This window comes from Chelonoidis abingdonii, chromosome 10, assembly GCF_003597395.2.
Source record: "Chelonoidis abingdonii isolate Lonesome George chromosome 10, CheloAbing_2.0, whole genome shotgun sequence".
Taxonomy (NCBI): Eukaryota; Metazoa; Chordata; order Testudines; family Testudinidae; genus Chelonoidis; species Chelonoidis abingdonii.
Genome location: NC_133778.1, coordinates 67,050,636 through 67,076,709, shown reverse-complemented (window position 1 = coordinate 67,076,709; position 26,074 = coordinate 67,050,636). Strand labels below are relative to the sequence as shown.

The 26,074-nt window shown below is 41.2% G+C and overlaps 1 protein-coding gene across 1 annotated transcript; it reads left to right on the top strand.

Moving 5' to 3' along the window:
- Positions 1-932: 932 nt before the first annotated feature.
- EN1 (engrailed homeobox 1) lies at positions 933-6,287 on the top strand. The gene is made up of 2 exons (XM_032794045.1): positions 933-1,602; positions 5,971-6,287. The coding sequence occupies exons 1-2, from the start codon at positions 933-935 to the stop codon at positions 6,285-6,287; spliced, it is 987 nt and encodes a 328-aa protein (XP_032649936.1).
- Positions 6,288-26,074: the final 19,787 nt, after the last annotated feature.

The following is a 26,074-nucleotide window of genomic DNA, read 5'->3' as shown; positions in this document are numbered from 1 at the left end:
CTCTTTAATAACTTGTCCTCCGACAATAATAACAAGGAAAATAAAGTGGAGAGGAGTTTTTGAGAAAGAAAGAAGGAAAGAAAGAAAGAAAATCACTTTCACAGAGCATTTGCCATCAACGCTTCCAACGCCTGCCAGTCGCATGGGTTAAACACGTACATAATCCTACGTTACTTGAACAAGTTGTTTATGGAGTTGATTTTATAGTTGCTTACAGTAAATATAAATAAATAAACAGCCCCACGCAGGGTGTGGAATGGATGCGCAGGAAAGAGCGCTCAACTCCCTCTGATTTATCCAACCCCATGGATTATTTATCCGCAAAGTTCCAAGGCATGAGATTGGCGGACGTCAGGGGTGTCAGAGAGATCTCCCGCTCCCCATTGGCTCGTTCCACGTGCGGGCCAGCCTCACGTGCTTCCGGTTTGAATGAAAAAAGTGTGGCTGAGCGATTTTTTAGAGAGAGTTTGTTGCAAAGATCGGAGCTGTCAGAGATTTGCTTAAAAAAAAATTTAAAAAAAATACCCAGGCGCTATGCAAGCTGGCGCTTAAAGGCTCTGCCAAGCCTGATCTGTGGGCAAAGCAGAGTATGACACTTGGGGAAATCAAAACCTACAGTATTTGTAGGAAGATGGTTAGATTTTAAAGGCGATTTGGGGGGGCGGGTGTGGGGGGGAGCTGCTTTGTTATTTTATTTTATTGGGTGGTGGTGGAAATAGAAGGTAATAGCAAAAAAAATCCAAAACCCAATTCGCTCCAGTGTCTCAGTATTTTTGGATATAGCTGTCTTTAAAAAAAAAAACCTCTCTAGATCAGACCAAGCCAACAAGTGGATTTTATTTCTATTTTTTTCACCCCACCACCCAGTGGGGTGAGAATAAAAAGTGGGGGGGGGGAGGGAAAGGCGGCGATCTCCGTGGCGGGGGCTGATTATGGAAGAGCAGCCGGACAGTAAAAATCACCGAGACTGTGCTACAACAACTACCAGCAGCAGCAGCAGCGATGGAGAAAGCGTCCCCGTCTCCCCCAGCCACGCGCCGTCCTCGCCTGCAGCGCCCTGCATCCTGCCCATGCCCCACCACCAGCCGCAGCCGCAGCAGCACCGCACCACCAACTTTTTCATTGACAACATCTTGAGGCCAGACTTTGGCTGCAAGAAAGAGACGCTCCTGATCGTCGGCGGAGCAGCAGGAGGAGGTGGTGGAGGCGGCGGCCGGGACAGCAGAGACCGAGATCGCGGTCAGACATCAGGTAGAGAAAACGTCAACCCACTGATAACGAGGCCATCCAACCCGTCCTCTCTCCTTTGCCCGGATTCAAACTGTAACCCCGACAGCTCCTCCTCGGCGCCTCCTGCTGCAGCTGCTGCCTCTAAAGCGAACCCCGCCGCGGCAGCAGCGGTAGCAGCAGCGGTAGCGGCAGCCAAGCCACCCTCCGAAGGGAGTGGAACTAACCCGGCGAAGTATGGGGAACACGCCAACCCCGCCATCCTGCTCATGGGCTCTAATAATGGAGGACCTGTTGTAAAGAGCGATTCTCAACAGCCTCTAGTATGGCCTGCCTGGGTTTACTGCACTAGGTATTCAGACAGACCATCTTCGGGTAAGAACCACTTCGCTGATCACATCTGTTAGCTATTACATAATACGCAGTCGCTTTTTTTTCTTTCCCCAGCCCCCCTCCCTTCTTTAACGTCGATAAATTATTTTTTTTTTAAAATCTCAATAATATAGCTCGATTTGCTTTAGGAGCCTATGCCTAGCGTGGGGGTGTTTGGGTCACACAGCCAAGCCCTTCGCGCTCGGGTTAAATTATTTGGTGGGGGGGGGCATGCGGAAATCTTTTCCTCTTGCCCCATCTTCCCCCCTTCCCCTTTATAAAACCCCAAATTCGGATGCAGGAGGAGCGATCTGGGGTTTTTGATTCGGGTTCTGGGCTGGGATTACAGATTCAGTAGCAGTAGCTGTGAAGCGAGGCAGTAGATTTTTTATTTTTATTGTGTGTTGATGAGTGGGGGGGAATGGGAGGGGGAGATCAGAGACATATGTTGAAGGTATTATATATTTGAAAGAGTGTTGGGGGTGAGGTACGGTTCTGAAAGGCAGAAGGGCGGGGGGAAGAAATGCTTTCAGGGAAAAATGTTTCTGTAATGGGAAAGCAAAATGGGCCTCTCTGAGAGCAAAAGAAAACCAGGCCTCTAGGTCGCATATTGACAAGCGGGGTTGTGTTCGTTCTAGTTATTAGAGGCTAAGGAGCTTTCTTTTCTTAAAGATAATATCTGGTATTGTTTGGGGAAGTATATTCCTCCCTCCCCTTCCCAAAAATATGGGAAGAAAAGATTCTGAAAAAGAAAAAAACAAGATCAGATTCTCCGGGACCGGGGATATTTCTGCTGCTGCTTATTTTCAGTCGAGTCCCTTTAGCGTTCCATTTGCTTATTTGAATTCTGTTTACATGGAACAAATCAAGCGATCCAGGTCACTTTTAAAGGGTTTCCCAGAATTACTTCCCAGTCCAGCTTGTGGCTAGAGGAGAGGAATGTAGATCCGACCTCCGGGAAAATCCCAGCGAAGGAAGTTCCCCAACGAGACAGCGTCTCTGTCCGCAAACCCTGGCCCGAACCGGCGGGGGTGGAGGAAAGTTAGCTTAGTAATAAAACAGAATAAGAATCAACCCCCTTTGGGGGGAGCAAGGGCCAGGGCCGGGGAAGGCAGAGGAGGGGCGCTCTAGCCCAAATGCCCGGCTGGTGGTTCGCCGTAACTCTCCTCTCTTCTCCGCCTTCCCTTTATTAGCTCCTTCCTCGGAAAGTGATCAATATGCTGCTATCAGCCCGAGTCATCTCGATCCCACTGTTATTGACACGTCCAGCTACTTGAAACTCAGAAAAGCCCGTTTGATTGACTAAACGGATTGATTGAGTGATTGAGCTGTCAGACTCTTGCTTTCCCAGCTCTCGGCCCCGGGCAGGGCAAGGACCGGTTCCCAATGCCGCCACATGCAAAGTATTTTACACTTTCCTTTTGCAAAATCTCCTCTCTGGCACCCAGTCCCAGGAAGCTCAGCAGGGAATGTGCACCGTTCCCTTTGTTGTGTTTGGGGCTGGCCCTGTGTTCTCTTGACTGGTATGTGGTGTAGCTCTGGCTAGATCAGGGCTGAGTGTATCTAAACTGTATCTAGGGCTAAGTGTATATATCATCGCCCCCCCCCGCCCCCCTTCAGAATTGCTGTTTTATTACAATGGCACATTTCAGTTTCCAAGGGGAAAAGAGCTGAGATCCGATCGCTGCAATTTTTGCAAAGCAGCCTCTGCAGGGTCTGGCACAACCGGAAGATAATGTGAAGAGATTTATTAAATCCACCCCCCCCCCGTTAGTAAACTGGATAAAGCGGGGATTAATATATATTAAAATCTATTCCCCCCATGTTCCTCAAACGTGCCCTGAGATCTCAGAGACAAACCAACCAGCCAGCCCTGGGAGATGAGTTTTAGGCCTACTCTCAGCTAGGAAGCCTGCTGTCTTCCCCCGGTAGATATCTGGGACTAGGGGGACTGTCTTCCTAAAATTTGGACTCCCCAGCTGTTGACTTGCTTTGGATCAAAACCTTGAGGTTTTCAGAAATTGTTTTAAATTCCTCCCTAAAAAAAACCGTTCACAGGATTTGTTTGGAAGTCAAAATGCAACATCCTGCAAACCCAGCCTTATGCTTTCGATCCTCTTGGACTTAGACCCTTTAGATGACTACATATCAGCTCTAAGCATTTATCTTGCCTTTGGGGATACTTTTTTGGTGCCGGAGCCTTTTATTTTTACGCCCACGCATACTATTGGTGTTTAAAGTTCAGAGGTTTGCATTTATACCTTTAAAGAAAGGCATGAAAAGCCTGATCTGACCATTAATAAGGGGAGGGTTTCCAATGAGACTGTAAACAGGAGAAGTAACTCATTCGGATGATCCAACTGTCATGCCGAGAGAGGCAGAACTGAAGTATACACTGTCTGCAATCCATTTAAAACGCATTCCACACAGATACAAATGTGCGTTTCCCCGTATTCATTACAATATCCCCACTTCTCCTCTGTAGAAATAGAGGGGAAGGGAGAGGAGAGAGATTTTCAGTTCAATTAACATCTATAAAGCCAATGGGTTTGAAAAGTCACTCGGGCGAGTGATAGAATAAATACCGTTTAGTCTGCACTAATATGCACGGTGCCCTGAAAACAGGAGCGATCGGGAATGAGCTTGTTCATTAACGGTGGCGATTCTTCATTGTGATCTTTTTCAGTAGTAGTTCACGGGAACACACTAGGCGGCAGGGGAAGTATTTGCATTTCTCTACAGGGCTTGTCTAAAATTCGTGTTCAACCAAACGGAGCAAGGTGGTGGTGGATTTTCCACGAACGCGGGGACAGTTTGGATTCTAGCGACACTTTTCTTCCAGCTAGTCCAAAGCACCCTAATGTGGTGGAGCAACCGCTCCGGCTTCAGTTAGTAGTTTGAATGTATTTATCAGAGGGCTGTGGAGGTGCGGGCTCCGCAAATGAACTATAGTTTGCTGTTCCAAGTCCTTGGGTTAAGGGAACTCCCCCTTAGGTGGCGTGTACAGAGACAGCGCAGAGTGTGTTTGTGTATCTATCTTTTGTGCAACGGCGTCTCTTCGTCTTGACTGTACCCTCGTTGCAAATGGGACGCGCTCTGGTACAACCCTCCTCAGTAGCCACCCCAGAAAGAAGCGCGATGGGACACCCCAGCTGGAATTAGTTTCTTTTTGTAACGGACTAGCAGAGGACAGTCACACGGGGGCAAATGGGTATTTTCGCAGGATCAGGCGTTCAGACTTGACCGAAGAAGGAAAGGTGATGTCTTCTGCGCCTCCCGTCAGGTCTGCAGAACGGCAGGAGATATCTCGGATTAATTCACACAGTTTTGCACGACATTAAGTTCGCGGTCTAACTATTCGCGGGGGTTTATTTTAGCTCTCGGATTCCGGAATTTTAAATTAAAACGTAGAATCTGCAGACAGGCTGTTTCTTCGCTGTCTGGCCTGTCATGATACTTTTGCTTTAAAAAAAATCCTACGCGTGGAATCGAGTTTGTTGGGGGGCATCAGTCGGTTTTATATTTTCATCCCCGCGTTTGTGTCAGGCCTTTGAAACCGTGTGTGTGTGTGTGAGAGAGAGAGAACAAATACAAAGATTTGTAATGTCACGATCTACGCCGATACATGTTTGATTTATCCAGTTTTGCCCAAACAAAACAGATTTTCTTACCTACACCACAGAGACTAGATTCGGAGTAACACAAATAAAGTGGCTCACAAACAGAATCGTGATGATACATTAGATCATCTTCTATTAGTTATTATTTTGGGCAGATTATTTGGTCCTTTTAAATCAGTGCCGAAGTTCATTATGCCCTTAACATATATATCTAGGGCCACAACTCGGCGAATTTTGCGTGTAGGGTCCCTCTGTAATGCGAATTAACTGCTAAAACCGCAGTGCCACTGCTGTCTTTAACTTTCCAGGTTTCCCCCCTCCCATTTATCCTTTCTTCTGAACATAAAACTGAATTACACTGTGGGTAGGTGGCGGTGGGGGAGAAACACCCTTCGCCCACAGAACCCCCTCATCGCCCACTCTAGAAAGCAATTTGATGGCCTGCTTTTGGCTGCCTTTTGGGGGGAGGTAGCGGGGGAGGGGGGAAATAAATGAATAAGTCGGCCATTTTTATTGCAAACGGATCCCCATCGGAAGGCTCTGCCTCGAGGACAGGGCAGAGGGGGTCTGGGAGGAAGTGCTGGGGAAGAGGGGGGCTGCGCTCAGTGAGGAAGAAGCGTTGCCCAGGGGTGAGGAACGGAGGGAATCGCACATTGTACATCCGAGGATGCATTTCAAACACCTACCCCCCCTTCTCTCCTTCTCCTCCCCCTCGCCCACTCCCCACGTTTCTGTCCCTCTCTGCCCTTAGGTCCGCGGACCCGGAAACTGAAGAAGAAGAAGAACGAGAAGGAGGACAAGCGGCCCAGAACCGCCTTCACCGCCGAGCAGCTGCAGAGACTCAAGGCGGAGTTCCAGGCCAACCGCTACATCACGGAGCAGAGGCGGCAGACCCTGGCCCAGGAACTCAGCCTGAACGAATCCCAGATCAAGATCTGGTTCCAGAACAAGCGGGCCAAAATCAAGAAAGCCACGGGCATCAAGAACGGCCTGGCGCTTCATCTCATGGCCCAGGGACTGTACAACCATTCCACGACCACGGTGCAGGACAAAGAGGAGAGCGAGTGATCGGCACCCCCTCCAGCGCGCATTGATTATTATTAATTATTAATTATTATTATTATTATTGCCAGGAAAGGAAACTAAAATAAAAAAAGGACTTAACAGTGGAAAGTGACATACTGAAGGAGACTTTGGACAGGTGCTATTTAAAATCAAATCTATTGTCTATCCATAGTATAAGGACTCCAATTAAAAAAAATAAAACCCGAACACTTACAAAAATTATCTCTATATAGCCAAACATCATATGACCTTGTATATATTTAATTTCAGGTAAGAAATATGTGTAGCGATCTCCATTTGCTGGACAGTTTCTCTTCCTCTCTGTCTTTTTTTGTTTGTTTGTTTTTTTGTTTGTTTTCTTTTTCTGATGTCGTTGCCTCTTGTTTTTAAGTAAATATCTGACTGTCGGATTTTTCTTTTATTTTTCGTGTGAATTTCCGTTTCTCCCCCTCCCACCCCCCGAGAAGAATTGGATCCACTGACTGCGAGCCTGAACCCGCCGCTACAAGCCAAAGATTTTATTATGTTCAGAAATCTGTAGTCTGAAATAAAGTGTAGACTGTGTTCAGGAGACAGGCTGGTTGTTCTTATTTACGTTGTGTGTATATATATGTTCATATATAGCCACAACTTGATTATTTATGGGTTTTTTAATTGATTAGGACAGCGATGGGGTAAACACCCTTACAGAAAGTGCTGATCAATTTGTAGTTCCAAAGTCAATCCTTTAGACACCGGAGCTAGTGTCTTAAAAAACCCTCTTTTTTGAATATCTAAATCATGCCTCAGTCGTCGTCGTCCTCTGCCTTTTCCCTCTTTTCTTTTTTTTTTCCTTTTGCTTTTTTACAGGACATAAACCCCACCTCATCATAACACATCAGCTACACCTTCAGGAAAATGTCATGCAGCCTTCTGGATGTTTAGGGCTCCAGAATGTGCTGAAAAGGAATTAGTTTGACAGCTCCTTGAGATCAGTCTCGTCCCATATTGAATTTCCACAGAGGAGGTTTTTTTTTTTCTTCTTCCAGGGCAGGATACAGAGGGTAGAAGAAGAGAGCTAGAGTGTAAACGATCATTACTTTGCAGTCGGTTGCTTAGCAGCATCTCCTAATGAATGGTACTTTCACTCTGTCCTTAGCCTTTATCTCAGCCATTTCAGTTTTGAAGTAAATTCAGTCACTTAAGGGACTTTAAAAAAACAAACAAACAAAAAAAGGAAATTATTTCCTGGGGGCTGGAGGAAGGCCATCAGACGGCCATTGAATTAACAGTATGACCAGATGGGTAAATTCTGTTCTTAACAGACCATCCTATGAAGAGGAGAAGTCAGTTTGCATTTGGTTGGTTGCTTTGTGGCCACTTTTTAATGTGTGGAGTCAGTGGTAATTGTGTGTCCCGGTGACTGTGCCATGAAATCGCCAAGCATATCAGGAGCTATTGGGCGGTGTCTTAGAGAGCACGCCGCACTGTTTGCATTTTTTTTTTTTGTCCTGGGTTTGCACATTTTATTTGGTTTCTTCACTGTGAAAAAAAAAAAAGACTTTTCCGGGCTTTTCCTCCCTTTTCATATACTGATTTGTGAGTGTGTGTTAATTAAACACTGACCTAGTCCTTCCTCTCAGTGCATCAGTTGGACTAAATGCCTCCTCACCTTTCTGGTTCCTTGGGTTATTCCCCCCACCCTTTTGTCTTGTCTTCACAATGCAACGGTTTGAATTTGGCAAAACTCTGGGGCAGGCGTGAGTACACAGGAAGGATAGGAAGGTATAGAAAATAAATGTAATCATAGGTTACTGAGGATAAGTATAGCGTTCATATTTTAAGTTTTGGTTCAATATGTAACTATAATTATTACTGGCTTTTTCCCGAGTGTATGTGCGTTTACCACAGAGGGTCTGGAACCACAGTGTAGCAAAAATACGTCAGCTCAATGTGTGTGATCCAATTTATAAAACCAACCACGCAATTTTTATTAAGCCCACTGAGTGCATAAAATATACCTGTAGAACCCCAGGTGTTCGCAGAAAACGGTAGAACTCTGAATAGAACTTTCATACTCATAACTCTATTTATTTAGTTCGAATCTTGCAGCCAGTCTTAAGGGGGAGGCAGTGTGAACTGATGTGGCTTTTTAACACAACAGGCCTGTTGGTATTTCTATCCTGCCCCGCTGACTTATGGGCGCAAAGGGCCCCAGTTCAAGGGGTTCAGACTGGTCACCCCGGTGTTAGGAAAAAATAATGCAACCTCCAAAGGAGATGCCTTAAAACACAGCCACACTAGCCGCATGCACAAAGAGCTGGACAGAAGTTTCAGAATGGGATAATTCTGGCAACTTTGAAAGTGATCATGTTTTCGCTCCTGGGCTGTCAGGATCCAGAGAGGGAAGCAGCTCAGCGGCTGCAGTATCTTGAGGCGGATTTAAGGCCATGCATCCCTGACAATAAGGGCCGATTGAAAGGTATGGATAGTGCATATTGTAAAGCGGAAACATGCTTTGCATTGACCATGGCCATTCCGCCCCGGGCCCCCTCCCCCTTCTGTCTACAGCTCTAGGCTTCAGAGGGCATGGCAGGGCTAAAGAACCAGAGACAAGCATTTGGGTCTGTGTCCCCCATGGCCGGGACTGGAAATGATCAGGGGCTGAGCTGTATTTTTGACAACGTGCTAGACAAAGAGTTATTAACCTCTTTGGCTTCCCGCTCAAGCTGGGCTCGGCGGGTATCTGTGGCCCTGTTATATATTCCTTCACTCCGAACGAAAGAATCACGTCAAGTTTGGGCATGAAAACTGCCTGGTCAAGCTGCTTGTGCCTCTTCCCATCCTCGGAACGCTGATCTCTGCGCTAGGCAGGCCGAGCGTGACTTTAAACTGCTTCTGGATTGAAATCAGTGTTGGATAGCGCCCTCCGAAGCGCTTAATAGCTACATTTTGAAAGTACTGGATCATAAACTTAAATCCTCTTCCGCACGGAAGAAAACGAACTGTCGCCTAAAGTCCAAACAATATCGACTCCAGGCAGAGAACAGAAATCAAGCCTGGGGGAAGCTCACTGCCCTAGTTTGTGGTTTGAAACGCGCCCCCCAAGCAAGCAGCTGACTTTGCAAAACAAAAATGGTCACCCCCACATCTGCCAATATGAGGCAGGATCGCATGTTATTGATCCCCCAGGTCATTCCAGCGATTTCATTGTGTCTATCCTTGCAACGGGATTATTTACCGAAAAGGTAAACCCCACACGTGCACCACACCCCTCCTTTGATTTGCTAGGACATAGGCTGGGCTGGGAGGGAGGCTAAGGAACAGCGTGCTGTCCTGCACATATTGGAAAGGATAATAAATAAAAAAAATAAAAACCACCAACCCAAAGTCTCCAATCTAAATCCAGCTCTCTGAGTTTCTCCTATCCTCTCGCACGCACTCTCCCTGGAGCTGTATATGAGAAAATGTAATTTCTTTTAAAAATCGTCTAATTACTCTCCCTAAAGAGCCGGGATGTACGGCTCACCCAGCAATTCTCCAATAATGCCGGCTGACGGTTGCTTATTTCTTTCTTTACTGACTATTGATGCTGTTATTCCTCCTTAGATACAATGGCTCCTGCACTGGCCCAACCCTTTAGATTTCAATACAGATTTTTAAAAAAAATAAGGATACATAATAGACACAGTTTTATTCCCTTATCATGAATCTCAGTAAAACACATTTATTACACAGTGTCCTCCCAGTAAATCTACTGTGAGGCTTAGTTGCCCGAGGGAAATTTATGATATTAACATTTTATTTCAGAGATTGTTATCACATTGTGGTCTTCTACACTTAGAGGGCCTAAAAGAATAGAGTATTATGAATTTACTTCCTAGCATTAAAGGCAAGGCGTATTTTGAAAGCCACAACTTTTTGTTTACTGGGGAGAGACTTTTCGTACACAAATAAAACCTAGTTATTATATAATAACGTTTTAGTCTCGTCTCATCAGCCGAGGGAAAGGAACAGGTAACATTTACATCTGAAAAGTAAAGGTGGGATGACTCCCCGAGAAGGCACAAGTAGCCAACATTGTACGTACTTTGGGAGTCACGAAAGGAATAAAGAATTTCTTCACCACTAAGTGTCCATCCAAGCTCAGCAAAGCTGGACAAATCATGAATAAGGAAGACAGGAAAACAGAGACCAGATTAAAGGGAAGAAGAAAGAGAATTATTTAAACAAGCAAGGCGTTTTAGTGTAATGATACTTTTTATAATTTTTTCCATGCATGGTACAACCAATGCACACGCACACATTGACAATCTTGCCCCAGATGTAATTTACACACATGCAGATCAATTCCGCCCCTCCTGAAGTGGAGTTTTGCCAGTCATTTCAATGGGAGGAAGATCGGACACATCTTACCTCATCATGAGAATTAAATGTAAGTTAAATACGACATAACTATATATTTAACAATCAATGATCCTTCTTTAGTCAGCACGTCCATTAAATAAATAAAATGCTGCACCAAACTGGGATTCAATATCTGCCAGTTGGAGCCACCTGGTAAAATAATTCATTTCCTAGCCATCACATGTGTTGGGGAATAAAGTGTGTAGCTATGTATATCTAATACCACCTTACACGCCCACACACATTCACACACATGTGTTTGACTACTTATATGTATACGCTGCATAGGCTTCTAGAGATCTGGTGGAAACAGGGTTCCCGAGGCTGAGAGGTTAACAGGTCTCCAAGCAAATAGTTTTCATAGCAGGAGTTCTCTGACTTTATAATCTGACATGAACCAGGTGTGATTGGATGGGCTGCATTACATAACTTCCTCAAGTCAGCAGTAAAAGTTTAGAGCCCAACAAAATAGCCCAAACAGCAAGGTAGCCCCCTCTCCTCTGCAGCACCCACGTGTCTTCAGATTATATTTTTGTTTGTGGGCATTTTGATCTACCCCTTGCTTCAGTGTAATATGCAGCTACTGCGCACATGGAAGCAGAATCCTAACATAGGGCACGATTCTTTCATCCCAACGCTGCACTTTGAAGTTCCGTTGCTCAGGTACAAGTGAAAGGCCAAGAAACGCCAAGCAGCTCAAACTTGCTGTAAAATCTACTTCACTTCAGAAACCTGGTGTCTCCCCCTCCACCACTCAAATAGAAAATTAGGGTCATATCACCACTGCACCCCTTTATCTCCCAGAGGTATTTTTTTTAATATCCAGCAGATTAACCTCACACCCCCTTTTGCTGATTAAAGAAATTAGATATTTCAAAACCCAGCAGGAGGAATCAGCTGACTGCCAATAGCTTTCAGGGGCACCACTGGTCCCATGGCACTGAGAACCATAACACCAAATTCCATATGAAAACTCTATTCCCATTTTCCTTTCTCACGAGGGCCCTCTCGCCCCCCAAGCACTAATGATGCCAATATCATCCGAGGAACTGAAAGTTTTACTCCATATCCTGCCTTTATTTTAGGGGTTAACACATAGAATGAAGCGTACAACAGGGGCTCAGATCAATAACCTGGTATTTTACATATTCAGATACAGGCTGAAAAGAACGGAGATGGCCCCTTGGTCTTGGCGAACGACACGCGTTCATTTTTTTTTTAAGCCAGCTTCATTTGGAGGTGCATATACCGATGACTTCTGTCAGGGAGCTTGTTCCTTTGTGCCTCCTTCCAGGAATCAAAGCAGACATTGTTGCGAAACCTATCTTTCCAGGTCAAAGGTCAGATCTCACAATCCCAATTACAATGATTTCTAATGATGTTTATCTTGAGAGCTGCGAGTGTTTTGATTGCCAAACAATCAGGTCTCTTGCTTGGGGGGGGAGGGGGAGAAAACTATTTCAGAAACAAAACGTGGAGGTGGTTCTTCTTTGGGTTAAAAAAAATGCATTCAAGAAAGTATTTGCTGCAAAGAATTTGTTTCAAAAGCCTTAAGTTTTTTTTAAGAGCTGTAAAACGTGACACAAGCTTGGACTACTGCAGAAGCCTCCGAAGGGTAAAATGCACTATAAGGGTGACAAATATTTTGTACAGAATTCCCAAGAACAACAAACATGTATTCAAGGTCACCCATCCTTTTACACCCTTTGGAAACAGCTGTCAGGTTGCTCTTAACTTCTAGGATGCATTAGAAATTTCCTTAGAAGAAGAAACATGTCGCAATAATTCCCGAGGCCAGGCTAAAACAAAGACTGTTCTCTTTTTTAACCGAGAATATTAGAGGACCATGATTTTTTCTTTTCCCAATAAGTAATAGTTCAGATATAGAGCAAACAACTTTTATCCAAAAAGCTATTAAATATATTAATATAGCTCTGTTCTGGTGTGTGTGTGTGTGGGTAGAGGGAGATTTGCTTTAAAACAGGTGTTTTTGTTTGTTTTGTAACACACCTACCTATGAAATATTGCATAATACAGCTGATGATTTTCGGTAATGAGTAAGTTTGATTTTTTATTACAGTATTTAATCGTTGTGATATTTCGAGTGAATATACCTGTTACTGTCCTATATTCTATAAAGCTGATATGAACGTGTGTAGCTGCACAATAATTATTTTTTATTTACTTGCAAAAAGAGAATTTATTTCGTATTATTCTGTCCAATTTATGTTCTTAACTTGCTGCACTAACGTAACAGGATGGATTTTAAAGAAAATCCTAAATTGTCTAATATTTCCTCAAAAATCAGGAAGTTTGGGAATACTTTTGTTTTTAACACTATTGTTGCAAAACAAACCACCCAGACAAACAAAAAAAAAGCAACAGTGTGCTCAGTTCATAACTGGCTACGAAATAATATTCAGGCCGATCTAAAGTACAACGATGATTTCCATTTAAATTTGAAAGCATCGTGAAACATGTGGCAAAAGATTAAAGGTCTGAAATTCAGGGGAAAGGATTCTAAATTCCGGGTTAAAAAAATCTTTAACTTCCTCTCTGTTAGGAAGAGAGTTAGATAAACAACATATAAACAACACTCCCCTTGGTCTGACTACTGACAGAAGAGCAGAAGGTGCATTTTTGTATTCTAAAGCTTCTTTTGAACAGGTTTAAAAGTGCATGTAAAGTAGCTAATGAAGCTCTTTCTTCCGGTTGAATAAGTCGGTGAATCAGACTTTGGTAGAAGTAGAAGTCATTTTCTCTGAGATCTGATCTTTACTGGACCAGGTGAGCAACCCCTTCACTGACAAAAGAAAAAAAGAGATTTTGTTTCTTTGTCACTTTATTATTTGCATAAAAACCTTTGTTAATTGTAGCAGAACCGAGCTAGAATGAAAATGGCTTAGTGACTATGCCAATTATTATTTTTAAAAACGTGTCTTTGAAACTCAAACGCGTTTTGAAAATATCTATCCCGATCTTCTTTTAAAACCAAAGGGAAAAATAAAAATAAAAAAGTGAATATAGCCAACAAGAAATTGGCATAATTGCTAATAAGAGAATTTTCTCTTTAAATGCCACTCACTGCATTGTTTTGCGTGGATATTTTTGACAGCGAATCTGAGTTGTAGAAGCCGATTTTCACTTTTTACAATTTGTTTGAATGATGAAGGTGAGTGACTTAAAAAAGTTTATCGAGATGTTCAGATTATTCAAGTGCTTTATTATATCTTAGATTCGAAAATATAGTTTAGAATATACGTGTGCCTACCACTAACATATACATTTTATATTCCTACATAAGGATTAGACAAACATAATTTATTCTGTTTTCTTACGATCTTTGCTTAGTTGGATTTCAAATTGCGACATTATCAATACTTCTTACCCAAGCCACTGTCTTTAGCTAGGAGCTAATTGATTTGATCTACTTACTTTATAGCTACCTTTGAGAAGGAATACAGTTATACTGGAAGACATAGGGCAGAGTAATCACTGTAAAATCAGAAGGCGTTGAGTGTGTGCTAAAACGCTCACACGCCGATGTTTTCTGAGACATAGGCATTTTATGCAGCAATACAAACTCTTGACTTTATAGCATAGATTCGTAGGGCCTATTCCACTCCAGTCTGTATAGCAGTCTTTAAACCTTACCCACAAACAGATAATTGCACGTGGTCACGGAATTTTAAGGCTACTTTTACTAGTGAACACATGGACTGGTTTCATTACAGGGTAAACTTTTAAAGAGTTTGCCAAAAAGTGTTGATTCTTAAATATAACCACGTATCAGGACTTTATACAATGCAACCAGGGTATCAAAAGCCAAAATACTCATTTTAAAATAAGGGATGTCGGGGGGCGGGGGGAAGAGGGAATCTCACAGTTTGAATGTTATTTTTCCTCCCTTAAGCCATTACGGTGATTTGAATTATTTTGAGATACAGATGGGGGAAAAGATCAGCGTCACAAAGACAGACATGCATCTGATATGCTGTGTTTTATGGCTGTATAACTACTTTGAATTACCTCAGCTACACTTGTAAATCACATAACCACAAACCTCTGAAAATTACTTGAAGAAATTGGCGCTAGGTACGTAGCACTGAGTAAGGAAAAACCAACCCAATCCCCCCAGCGCCTTTCACACAGATAGGGAACGGAGCAAATGCCAGCCTGACCCGATCTCCAAGTGAGAGCAAACTTTCCAAGGGCTGGAGACTGTTCGTAAGAGTCTCGCAGGCGGATAACCATTACACGGCTCTGTCCAGCTCGGAAATTAGGCCCGCAGGTTTAACATGCACAGGTGAACAGGGACAGAAACAGCCCCATGGGCAGGGCACTCATCTTTTCTGAAGAAGCTTCGGGGGAGGCGGGGAAGGGGAGCGGAGTATTTGCCCATTCTTAAAGCGTACTTTAAAATCACGCAGGCTGCTGCGCCACATGTGTTTCACTCCGATGTGATCTGGTTAAGATTCAATACAAGAAGGTAGCTAGATAAATAAATAGATGCCGATTTGAATACAATGAAAAAAAAAAAACTTCCGAGAGCCAGGTAAGTTTGATCTGTCAGCCTATGTCGTTTTGGTCTTATTGGTAAATTTGCGCCGGGGGGGTGGGGGGGGGGCTACCCAAATGTTATTTGTAGTTTGACAGCGTCAAGAATAGATTCTTGCCCCATACAGAAGATGTTGCATCCATCCTCAGGAGTGTCCTAAACTTCAGTGGGTTAGTTGGTTTCTTGGTCTTGTTGCTTCATAAACAACCACCACTCTAGAGTGTCAGGTCCCGAGTGTGTGGTGTATGTCACAGCTGGAGACTTTCCATTGCTTTGTTTCTTACATTAGGGTTTTATAACCACGTGAGTTTGCAGCTTTAAAACTTTGCCAAGAGCACTTTAACGTTGCATCTTGCATGTGTTTCCAAACACCACGGAGACCCGCAGATATTTTTCGTTGTTGATTTGTATGTGATTTTTGCTTTCAGATTAGGTGGAAAAAAAATCCCCAGCACTTAATTTAAGTTTAAAAACTCAAACATCAAAGCTGTTTGACTAAAATTACAGCTCCTGCAGTCACCATGGCGAATAAGGCTCAGAACTTTCTGGCAGTACTAGCGCCGTGGGTTTCAAATTGTGCATCCAACAGATTGTCATCAATAAAATGTCACTGGGCAGGGAGAAACATGGGGGGATTCCCTTGTATTGACTAGAAACATGACTCGGAAATCCTAGTGGATGTAAATACATCACACATCAAGGTGTCATCTTTTCTCTAGAGGGACCTTTTCAGGCAGAATGAGCATGTCTGTGACAATGTGTATTTTTTAAAAAAATACCCCAAGAAAGTTGCATCTCTTCACTGTTTCCATAAACACCACATTTCCAGTCCACGCACCAGGTTCTGCCAAAAGGTTAAACTTAAAAAAATATATATTTGAATCATAAAAGCCAACAATAAGCCCCATGGTGGCTGCTTTATTTCTAATAAGTAATTACCCTCAAATATGGAAATAGTGGACAGTATGTGGAAAATAACTGATGTTAAGGTCAGGTAGGATCAGCCATCTCTTCTAGAAAGAACAAAACCCCCTTTAACTGCCCTCCAATAAATAAATCATAATTGTTTGACAGTTGCTCATTACAATAAAGTAGATAAAATCTTCCAACAATCAGTTATGCCCTCCCTTGGCTCTGGTAACAGCCTTGTTACATGTGAGTAATGTTAACACACACTGTATTCATAAAAGGCTCTTTACTGGAAACTTAGAAATGCTGAAGCTTTGGAAGGAGAAAACTGTACAATCTAAAGAGGATTCCAATTCTGGACAGGGCCAAAGATAACATGAGGTTTCTGCATTTAAAAAAAAATGGAATCACGCTTATTTAGTGGGCTGGCGTATTTTCTCACAGCTGCAACTTTTATCGAACCTTACCACTGTGACTTCAGTGTATGTTTTGCCTGAGTAAGGACTGCAGGGTGGGGCCCTTCAGTACAGCACAGGGTTTAAATGTTTAAAAATGCTTCAATAGAAACATTACATGTTGTTCATGTGGATTGTACCACAAATAAGTACCCAAAATTAAGATTCTGCTTCTTATATTTAGTAGTTTTTCAATAGTACCCCGGGGCCCTAACTGAAATCAAAGTTCTCACTGTGCTACGAGAAGTACAGAAACATAGGACAATCCCTGCACAAAGACCTTACATTCTAAGTAGATAACAGACAAAAGTTTGGAGGGGAAACAGAGGGGTGAAGACCCAGATTTTTAAAAGTATTTAGACACCTAACTCACAATGGGAGCGAGGCACCTAAATAAAATCTGGGCCAAAGTTACTTGCTCAAGGTTACATAGGGGATCGGCCAGCAGGAGATCAGACGTAGAGCCAGAAACAGATTTGAGGTCTCCTGACTCCCAGCGCAGCATCTTACTCAGACTATACTGCCTCCCAAAACCTGACTTTAACACCCATTGAAAATCTGACTTCAACACACATGTGCAGGAGGTCACACTAGATGACCACAATGAGCCCTTCTGACCATAAAGTCTATGAGCGTTAAGACAAATTGTGGGTTCACACTGTGTTATTGACCCAAACGACTTCACTGATGTTATGTATCATGGGGCAAATTCTACAGAACTTACTCAGGCAAAACTCCTATTAGCTGTGATGAGGGCCGGATCCTACACAAGAACATAAAAATGTCCATACTGGGGTCAGACCAAAGGTCCAACTATCCCAGAATCCTGTCTTCTGACAGTGGCCAATACCAGGTGCCCCAGAGGGAATGAATTAATTGGGACCGTTCCATTGAAGTCAGTGGAGCACTGCCAATGTATACCAGCTCAGAACATGGCCCTGAAATTTTTGCATGAGTAAGGACTGTAGTTCTGGGCCAGCTAGGTACTGTAAGAACTAGACTCTTCTACACCTGGAAATTCCTGATGCACTTTGCATCAGTGCTACCAGTGGTGTATGTCCTAGTGCAGACCAGATGCAGATATTTTTACAACTGCGTCATCTACGTCCAGTCCGCTAGAGCTTGACTTGTGGCAGCTGCATTACTGCTGAAAAATGGGTGAGAAGTTTCCTCGTGCAAAACCAAACCTTAGGCACAAGCAGTGAACTACTGGCAGAGTAGCAACCCAGAGATCTAATATATTTCTTTGCTTAGGTGGATTTGGTAGTCATATCTTTAAGGAGGTTTATTTAATTTGTTGTTTTTCTTTAATCATATCTGAGAGAGCGAGAGAGAGAGACCGCACACAGATTTCTGGTGGAAGTGTGTGGGAATGGGAACAAATACGAGTGCATTTATATAGGGTTTAATGTACAGGTAAATTTACTCCAGAGGTATCTGTTATATGATGTAACAGGTAAACACATTTTAGCTATTGACATGTACCCCATAGACAAAATTAGCTCTTTCAGAGTTATTAGAACATCAGTGATGTGGATCTTTTATATTTCACTTTTTAAAATGTGCACCATTTACTTGATAGGCTACCCAAGCTCCACCAAAGACACTGGCATCTATTGTATTGTTTCAGTCCACGGAACGAAGCTAATGATGGGAGTTTTACCACTGAGCTCCGCGGCAGCAGCATAGGGCTCACAGAGATGAATGATAAAAACATAGCCTCATTCTGATTTCATTGACAGTGGCATGAATAAAAGCAGCTCTACTGAAGTCAGTGAAGTGACACTGCTGTAGAGCATGTGTCCGCGAGGTCAGAATTAGGTCCAAAAGGCATTATGCGTACAAATTTGCCAACATCCACATGAAATTTTATTTAAAAGCATATATCAAAATTGCCTAAACCACAATAATAGATTAATGGCCTACACAGTGCTGTAGGTATGAAAAAAGAGAACAGGCAGTCACAAATCCCAACTTAATCTAAAATTCTATTACACTGCACCGTTTTGATTGTACACGCAAAAGGGCCGTTTAAGTTGCTAATGCCTATCATTTTGTTTTTATGTATCTCATCTATGTCTTTTTCTGAACATTTGGCCAGATCCTGAACTGGTGTAAATCGTTATAGCTCAATAGAGACTTCAATAGAATTATGCTACTTTTACAACAGTTTAGGATTTGGATCCTTATGTCAATGACCACAACACAAATCCTAAAATTCCAAATGATTTTAACTGAATGAATGAAGTGAGCTGGATTTGTCCCTGTAAGTAAAAAAACAGATAAAAGCCAAATGATTGGAGCTGTACTAATTTTCAGACACCTACAGGGTCCCCTAGTGCACTAACATCTTACAGTCAACCCCAAGTGAAAATTACTGATCTAACATTCCTTGCACACTCCAAAATCCCAGTGAAGTCAATGAAGCGAGTCAGTGGCCCAGATTCTCAACTGGTAATAAACAGCTGCAACTCCATTGATTTCACTGACATGAAAGAGGGTAAAGACAGACAACAAAATTCCCTTTTGACTTCCATGGAGCTCTGCTGATGTATACCAAACGAGGATCTAGCCCAGTGCTTTCAGCATGTGTTATGAGTATGCCAAAAATGTAGGATCAGGCCTACTTTTGTGTTTTATCAATGCTTATATCTTTGCAGTGATTTTTGTACTTAGATATGCATTACTTAGGTGTAGGGTATCATTACCACAATCTTGTAAGAGTTAGTTGGGAGATTTATTTAAAATTACAAAACTTCCAGGCAAATTCTGACAATTTCTAATAAATTATGAAAAAATGAGTTACAAAGAAGTATACATGTGACTGAACATGAAATACCATGCTTCTTTACATATTAAAGACCAAATCCTGTTCTTTTTCTCAGTGAATGCAGATTTACACCGATGTAACTTGGATCAGAATCTGTCCTTTAGATTTTATTACACTGGCAAAACTGTCATTGAAATGAATGGGAAATTTGCATGACTAAGGACTGAGTAAAGCTGAGTCAAGACTTCAGAATTTGGCCCTAAACAACACCCAAAATGTTAGATATTTTATTTAGATATATCAGAATAAACTTAAAATGTACTCAAGATGAGAGCTAGAGGGTTTAAAATAAACATTACTATTCTGATGTACCAAATCAAAGAAGGATAGGTTTGGAAAGGACTTCTTAAATTGCCTCGTCCAACCTTTTGCATCAAGCAGGTTAAAAAGTTACACTAATCCTGCCATAAATTTGTCTAACCTTATCTTAAACATCTCCAGTGCTGGTGCCATAATTATCTCACTAGGCAGTCTATTCCATTGCCTGATCATCTGTGCTGGTGCATTTTCATTTTTTTCCCTAGGAAATTGCTCTTGTTTAGACTAAGACCCAAATAAATGTTCACCTGCCAAAGGAGTTTACTGACCAGTAAAAACAAACAGAACACACAAAAACACCCCAAAGTGACTGTTCTTGAATGGCAGTGACCATTTGAACCAGTAAATCTTCAGTGGTTAAATAATAGAATTAGCTGCGCATTAATTTACGTTCGTGCTATACATGCAATGAATGACAAGTAGCTTTTAGAATGACTCTTGGATAAACCAATGCAAATATTTTAATGTGTCTCTTTAGAACTAGATTTTGGGTTTGGGGGAATATGTATTTACCCCATTGTAAGAAAATTTAAAACCAGTGAACTAATCATGAGTTCACATGATTTACTGCTCACAACAGATTTACTGGAATTCTGTGAACACTCTGAATGAAGACCATAGTAAGCTTGTCTAGTCCAGTCAGTCCTTTCTGCCATCAATGGTCTGATTCGCATGAGTGCAGGCTTGTACTCGATGTGTCATTTTTATGTTCAGTTCATTTTTTACATATAGAAATAAAGGGCACTCGGCACACTGCAGGATCAGGTCCCTAATTACATCATTATCTTTCTTTGCCATATTCACAATGGCATCCTCAGCAATGAATACATATTAATCACGTTTTTATTTTACAATGAGTAAATTCATAGTATTATTGAAAAATATTGTTCGGTGAAAGTTTAAAACCTTGAGACCCAATCCTGCTCCCACTGAAATCAATAGGAATCTAGCCTTTGGCTTCAGTAGAAACAGGAGCAAGGTCTTGTACTCTGTCTATAGAAACATTAAACTTAAGGCAGACTTTTGTGTGTTCAACAGTTCTCTGTTGTTTCTCGCTTGTAACGATAGTTTCTCATGTGAAGTTTTATATATTCTTTCACAATAAATACATGAAACAGTTAATCCAATCTTACATTGTTTAGGAAAATTTTACTTTAAAATGACCATCATTTCTTCTCTGCTCTGTTTGCTCTTCTCAATGTCTGTTTTATATTCTGGAAATGGAAGAACCATTCCTTTAATGCACATTTCTTTCTGATGATAATCTCTCTTTCTAGCAAATTTCATGACTCCAAAAGCTAGTCTATATTTTTGATCAGTAATTATTGAACCACAATGGAAAAGTATGTATGTGCTCTGAGAAGAATGGGAAAAAACCCACTTTGTTATATTTATATTATCTACTAGACATATATATTTTCCAAGGTGGTTCTAAATGACTGGTGATATAGTACCAGGATGGATGTTGCTCTATCCTGTTTTGATAACAGCTAGGCATATATGTTAGAAACATTTTATGTTCACAGATAATATTCTGTCTAGCTTCATTGTGTATGTACCACAGGACAGATCCAAAGTAATGATCAAATTCCAGACAGTGCAAATCTAGAGGGGTATGTGTGTGTGTGCAAAGGTGGTTTAAAATTGTGCGTAGAGCAGGTTGCCTGGCATAAATTAGGGCAGACTGAAGGCTATTCTAATTTAAAATGGCTCCATTCATGTCCCCTTTTCCCTGCTATGCTGGCAGCAGGGAGATGGGATGGGTGTATGAACTGCTAAGATGACTGTACACTACAGGAGTATTGCCATTACACTGATGCAATCCTGTGGGGCCAGATAAGCCAGCTTTAAGGCCAGATTCCACTGGTGGTGCAGTGCAAAGTGGCTGCATGACATTGAAGAATCTGGCTCACCATGTATGTTTCTATTTACTACACTATGGCCACTATCATGCAAGGTGCTGAGTGCAATGAAGAGGTATACAGTATGTGTATGTATTATGAGTATGTGCTGTATGCCAGTATGAAGAAGAGCCTGACATCAATTAGTTGGGGTTACACACAAAGTTCTTTGAACTGTCTGGCTGAAAAGGTCTCCTCAGAGCCAACTCCTGAAGTCCTTACCAAGGCAAAATGCCATTGACTTTCATGAGAATTTGCAGTGGGACTTCAGTGAGTCAACAGGGACGTCTACCTGAGTAATGGCTGATGGATTTGGCCAGTACTCTTTTACCAACATGAGTGAAATTCACATGCCTTGTCAAGAGCCATATTGTACCACTGAGGGTTAGACACAACTCTCCACTAACTTCAATAGGGTGTCTGCCTAAAAACTGATGGCCTGAGATGACACAAAGCAATTTCAAGTCAGTATACAGAATCTACCAAAGAATTTACCCCTCTCCCAAATCAACTTGGATAACACAACAGAATTGAATAGAAGTGTTTAATCTTCCTCTCATTCATAGCAGTGAATTCAATGGGAGCATAACTGGGCCCAAAAGTAGCATTTTCAATTATATTCGCATTTATCGAAGGTCAGTTAAATGATACGGTCACTTAAAAACTGTTCTATGGAAATGGGAGTAATAATCAGTTATGTTGGGTACTGGCCTAAGAGTGTCAATTAGGATCTACTTAGGTACATTCACTTTTTAAATAGCCAGTTGGCACCAGCAGCTTGTTGTAGAGTTGCTACAGTCTAGGTGTTAAAACAATGCATTTGTTTTTGAAATGACCTATAAAGCCTGTCAGCATTTGCAATCCAGCTTGAGAACAGTTGTTTGATGTCCAGGCGGATAGTCTGCCACCTTGGGAGGGATCCAAGTTTTCCAGGGAGTTCAAATTATCACTGTATAATATATAAATACTAGCATTTGGCAACAATGAAATATTGATAGGGACACTGCACTATAAATAATCTACTTCTTCCTCCCCTGGCATGAGATGCTGAAATAATATAGTGCATTATGAGTGAAAGGCGTTGATGGCTGGGTTCGAAACTCAGCACAATCCTTATACTGAAACATGAATGTGGCCAAAGGGCTCACCTGCCAACACAGCCACATCCACAGACTGCCTTTTAAATGAGCACATGATGTTTTCCTCATCTAGAATTATATCTACAACTATACGAAGCAATAAACAGTCTAAATAAATCATTAATTCTCAGATTTGTAACTTACGGATCCATTATACCTTTATACAACTTACTAATATTTATCTTGATGAACTAGGTGGTATAGAGAATTTTAAGCTGGTAAACATACTGTTTATTGAATTATTTTGTGCATGCTAAGGAAGTATCTTGTGGCAGAATTAAATTATTTAAGGTTATTTTCCTGTATCGTGTAGATGCAGTAGAAGCTTCATTTTTGGATTATGATTTGTATTATGAAATGCTTATCATCAAGTGTTTTTCAAAGATTAGTTTAGTTTTAATTAAATAAACCTTTCTCAGGAGAAAGCTCCGAACTATTCTTCATACCCAGAGGCTACCGTACTTGTTGTTTTTAATTATGTTTCACCGTTACCCAAACTGCTTTGGGTACTCCCGCCCAATTAAATCAAAGACATGGGCTTCTTATACACAATATGTTTAATATTTAATTTTAATTAAATTAATTAAATTGTTTATTTAATTTTATGTGCATTATTGTGCATAGAGCAATGCAAAATTTATGATAGGAAGAATTTGTGGAAGCTTTCAAACAAGCTAATTACAGAAGTAAAAAGAGACTTCTACTCTGTTCCTAGGGAATAAGCATATGACCATAAGGAGATAGCAAAAGCAGAAGTTGTTTGGATAAAATAAATGGTAGTTGCACAGAATTAAGAATTATTTGTTTTACCTTAGTTTATCTTGTTACCCTTACATGCTGATATTATAATAGGCTCCACAACAGACCTTTCTTGCAGATTAAATAGGTAATCAATTATATGTTAGTGTAACTAAAACTTAAGCTATATTTTCACTTTGTGTAGGTGTGTATAATACAAATGTTTCAGGACAGATAAAGATCAGCAATTCTCACGGTACAATATACATTCCTAGGCATGCCAATACTTTTCTGTTCTTTTAACAGATCTATTCCTTTCACAGGTAATCATTTAAGAGAGTTCTGCTGTTTTATTAAATGGACTGGAACACAGAAAATTCATTTAACAGTCCTGTTCTTTTATTAGGTCAAATTTCTTCGGCAGTATACCTTCTCGTGTGGAGAGACTTACATTTTTCTAACACACTTATTCCCTTTTTATTTTAAAGGACATCACTGTATTTTTGTTGCTGTTAGTTTGGTGCACGGACAATGTATTGCTTTAAATAAGTCTTTTTCTTTTAACAAGTATTAGATATAGGCATAGCTGGAAAGAGATTTTCATGTAACATTGGTCCACATTATTTCTACAGAAAATAATTAATATTTAAGATAAACATAAAAATAATCCTTTCTAACAATATATTTTGTGATTTAGTGGAAAGTAGCTATCTAAATTCTAGTGTGCCGAAGAATACGAACACATGCAAACTATAGGGGGCTGATTCAAAGCCCACTGAAATCCGTGGGAACTTTTCTATTGACTTCAGTGAGCTTTGGATCGGGCTCTGAGGGTCTAATTCTGCAATACTCAAGTAGATAAACCTCCCACTGAACTCAGCATGGATTTGACAGGAATTTAACTTCAGTAAGGACTGCAGGATCAGGCCAACACACTAGTACAATCGGAAATGGCTCTGTAAATTCAAAACAGTTTAATCTGTAAGAGATCACTCTATATTTCTTATATCTACGTGGTTGCTCTGCTAAATATGGTCATGAAAAAGACTATCCCAATTGCATGAAGAGTATATGTATTATATATAAAAAAATGGAAAATGCTATTTGATAGCCACCATTTCATTTAGTAGAATTGCAGCACACTTTTTAAGAATTTTCATTAACGTTATCATTGCAAAATACTGGTGCACATTTTTTCTTTTATGATACCCACTTTCCATACTTAATTGTTAGCAGTTTACAGTGAAATACAATGCATTACTTATTTGAGTATTACAGCAGTGAAAACAAATATAAATAAATTTACTCACATGGATTATTCATATAATAATTAACAACTCCTAACCCCAAGAGCAGAACTGCTAAAAAACAATCTCTCTTCAATGTTATAGATATTCATATTGCAGTACTTTTGTTTCAGCAGATTAAATATTATCATAAAAGTAGCTGATGATGCAGTAAATTAAAAATCAGATTGAGGTCGACTTTACAGCAGGTTTTTTTTTTTTAGTTTAATACAATTACCCATTAGTGGCTAAACATTAGTTGTAAATCAGCAGCAACTGTCACAAAGACTTTTCTCTTAAAACTAATGTTAGGAGAATTTTGGACTAGAACTATGTTAACAGATATACAAAATCTGGAGAAGTCTTAATACTGAAAGAATGCATATCATAAAGACTCATCTAGGCATAGTGTTATCTACTCCACTCTATACTCCTGTATATACACAGTAATACTACGTATGCATAATACATCTGTCTTACACACATACATGTATTGTGGAACAAATCCACTTGAGTTCACAGAGATACAGCCGTATCTCAGAGCGCTCAGAATTAAACAAACAAGAAGTTAGGATAGGACTAAGCCTTGTAGGCTAGCTTTGTGACAGGTAGGAATCTCAATGTCTTTGCACCACATTTCCATACAATCAAGCGTACACAGCAATGTTGCAGAGGCAATATTGTGTGATTATTTTCAGTGCATTTATGATATATGACACCTTGAGCTAGAAATCTTTGCACAAGAACAGAGAAAGATCTCATGTACATTGTAAATAGGAAATGGCTAATTAAGATCCCTTCATACGGTCCGTAGTCAGCTAATGCATGACAGTGTATGTGTGTGTGGGTGGTGGAGTGCAAGTTTTGGGGATTCCACACAGGCAGTGCACACCCCTGGCAGGGAGTTCAGCTTCCTGTAGGATACATGTTCACATGAGACGGGTGCAAGGAGCAGTATGGAAAGATGGGACTCTGGGATTGCTGCTATGGGGAACTGCTGGTTGCTGATCTCCACAGAGCAAGGTTCCAGGAAGAACAGGGAGATACTGCAGTTTTAGCCATGGAGATGCTCCACAGACACTCTGCACTCCTGGAGAAGATTCCCTTTTTAGCTCCCTGAGGAGATCACCAGGCATTTTCCTGGCACCTGACCCTAGACTTCTTGCTCAGGCAAAACTGAGAGTGGAACCTCTCGAAACAAAAATCACATAACTTATCTATGAACTTAACGTGATATATTTGAAGTCAGACATTCCAAAGGTAAAAAGAA

What these genes read in the sequence shown, in the direction of transcription:
- EN1 (XM_032794045.1), top strand. Translation starts at nt 933, where the DNA reads ATGGAAGAGCAGCCGGACAGTAAAAATCACCGAGACTGTGCTACAACA. An exon ending in TTCAGACAGACCATCTTCGG is followed by an intron (nt 1,603 to 5,970) that starts GTAAGAACCACT and finishes CTCTGCCCTTAG; the next exon opens with GTCCGCGGACCCGGAAACTG.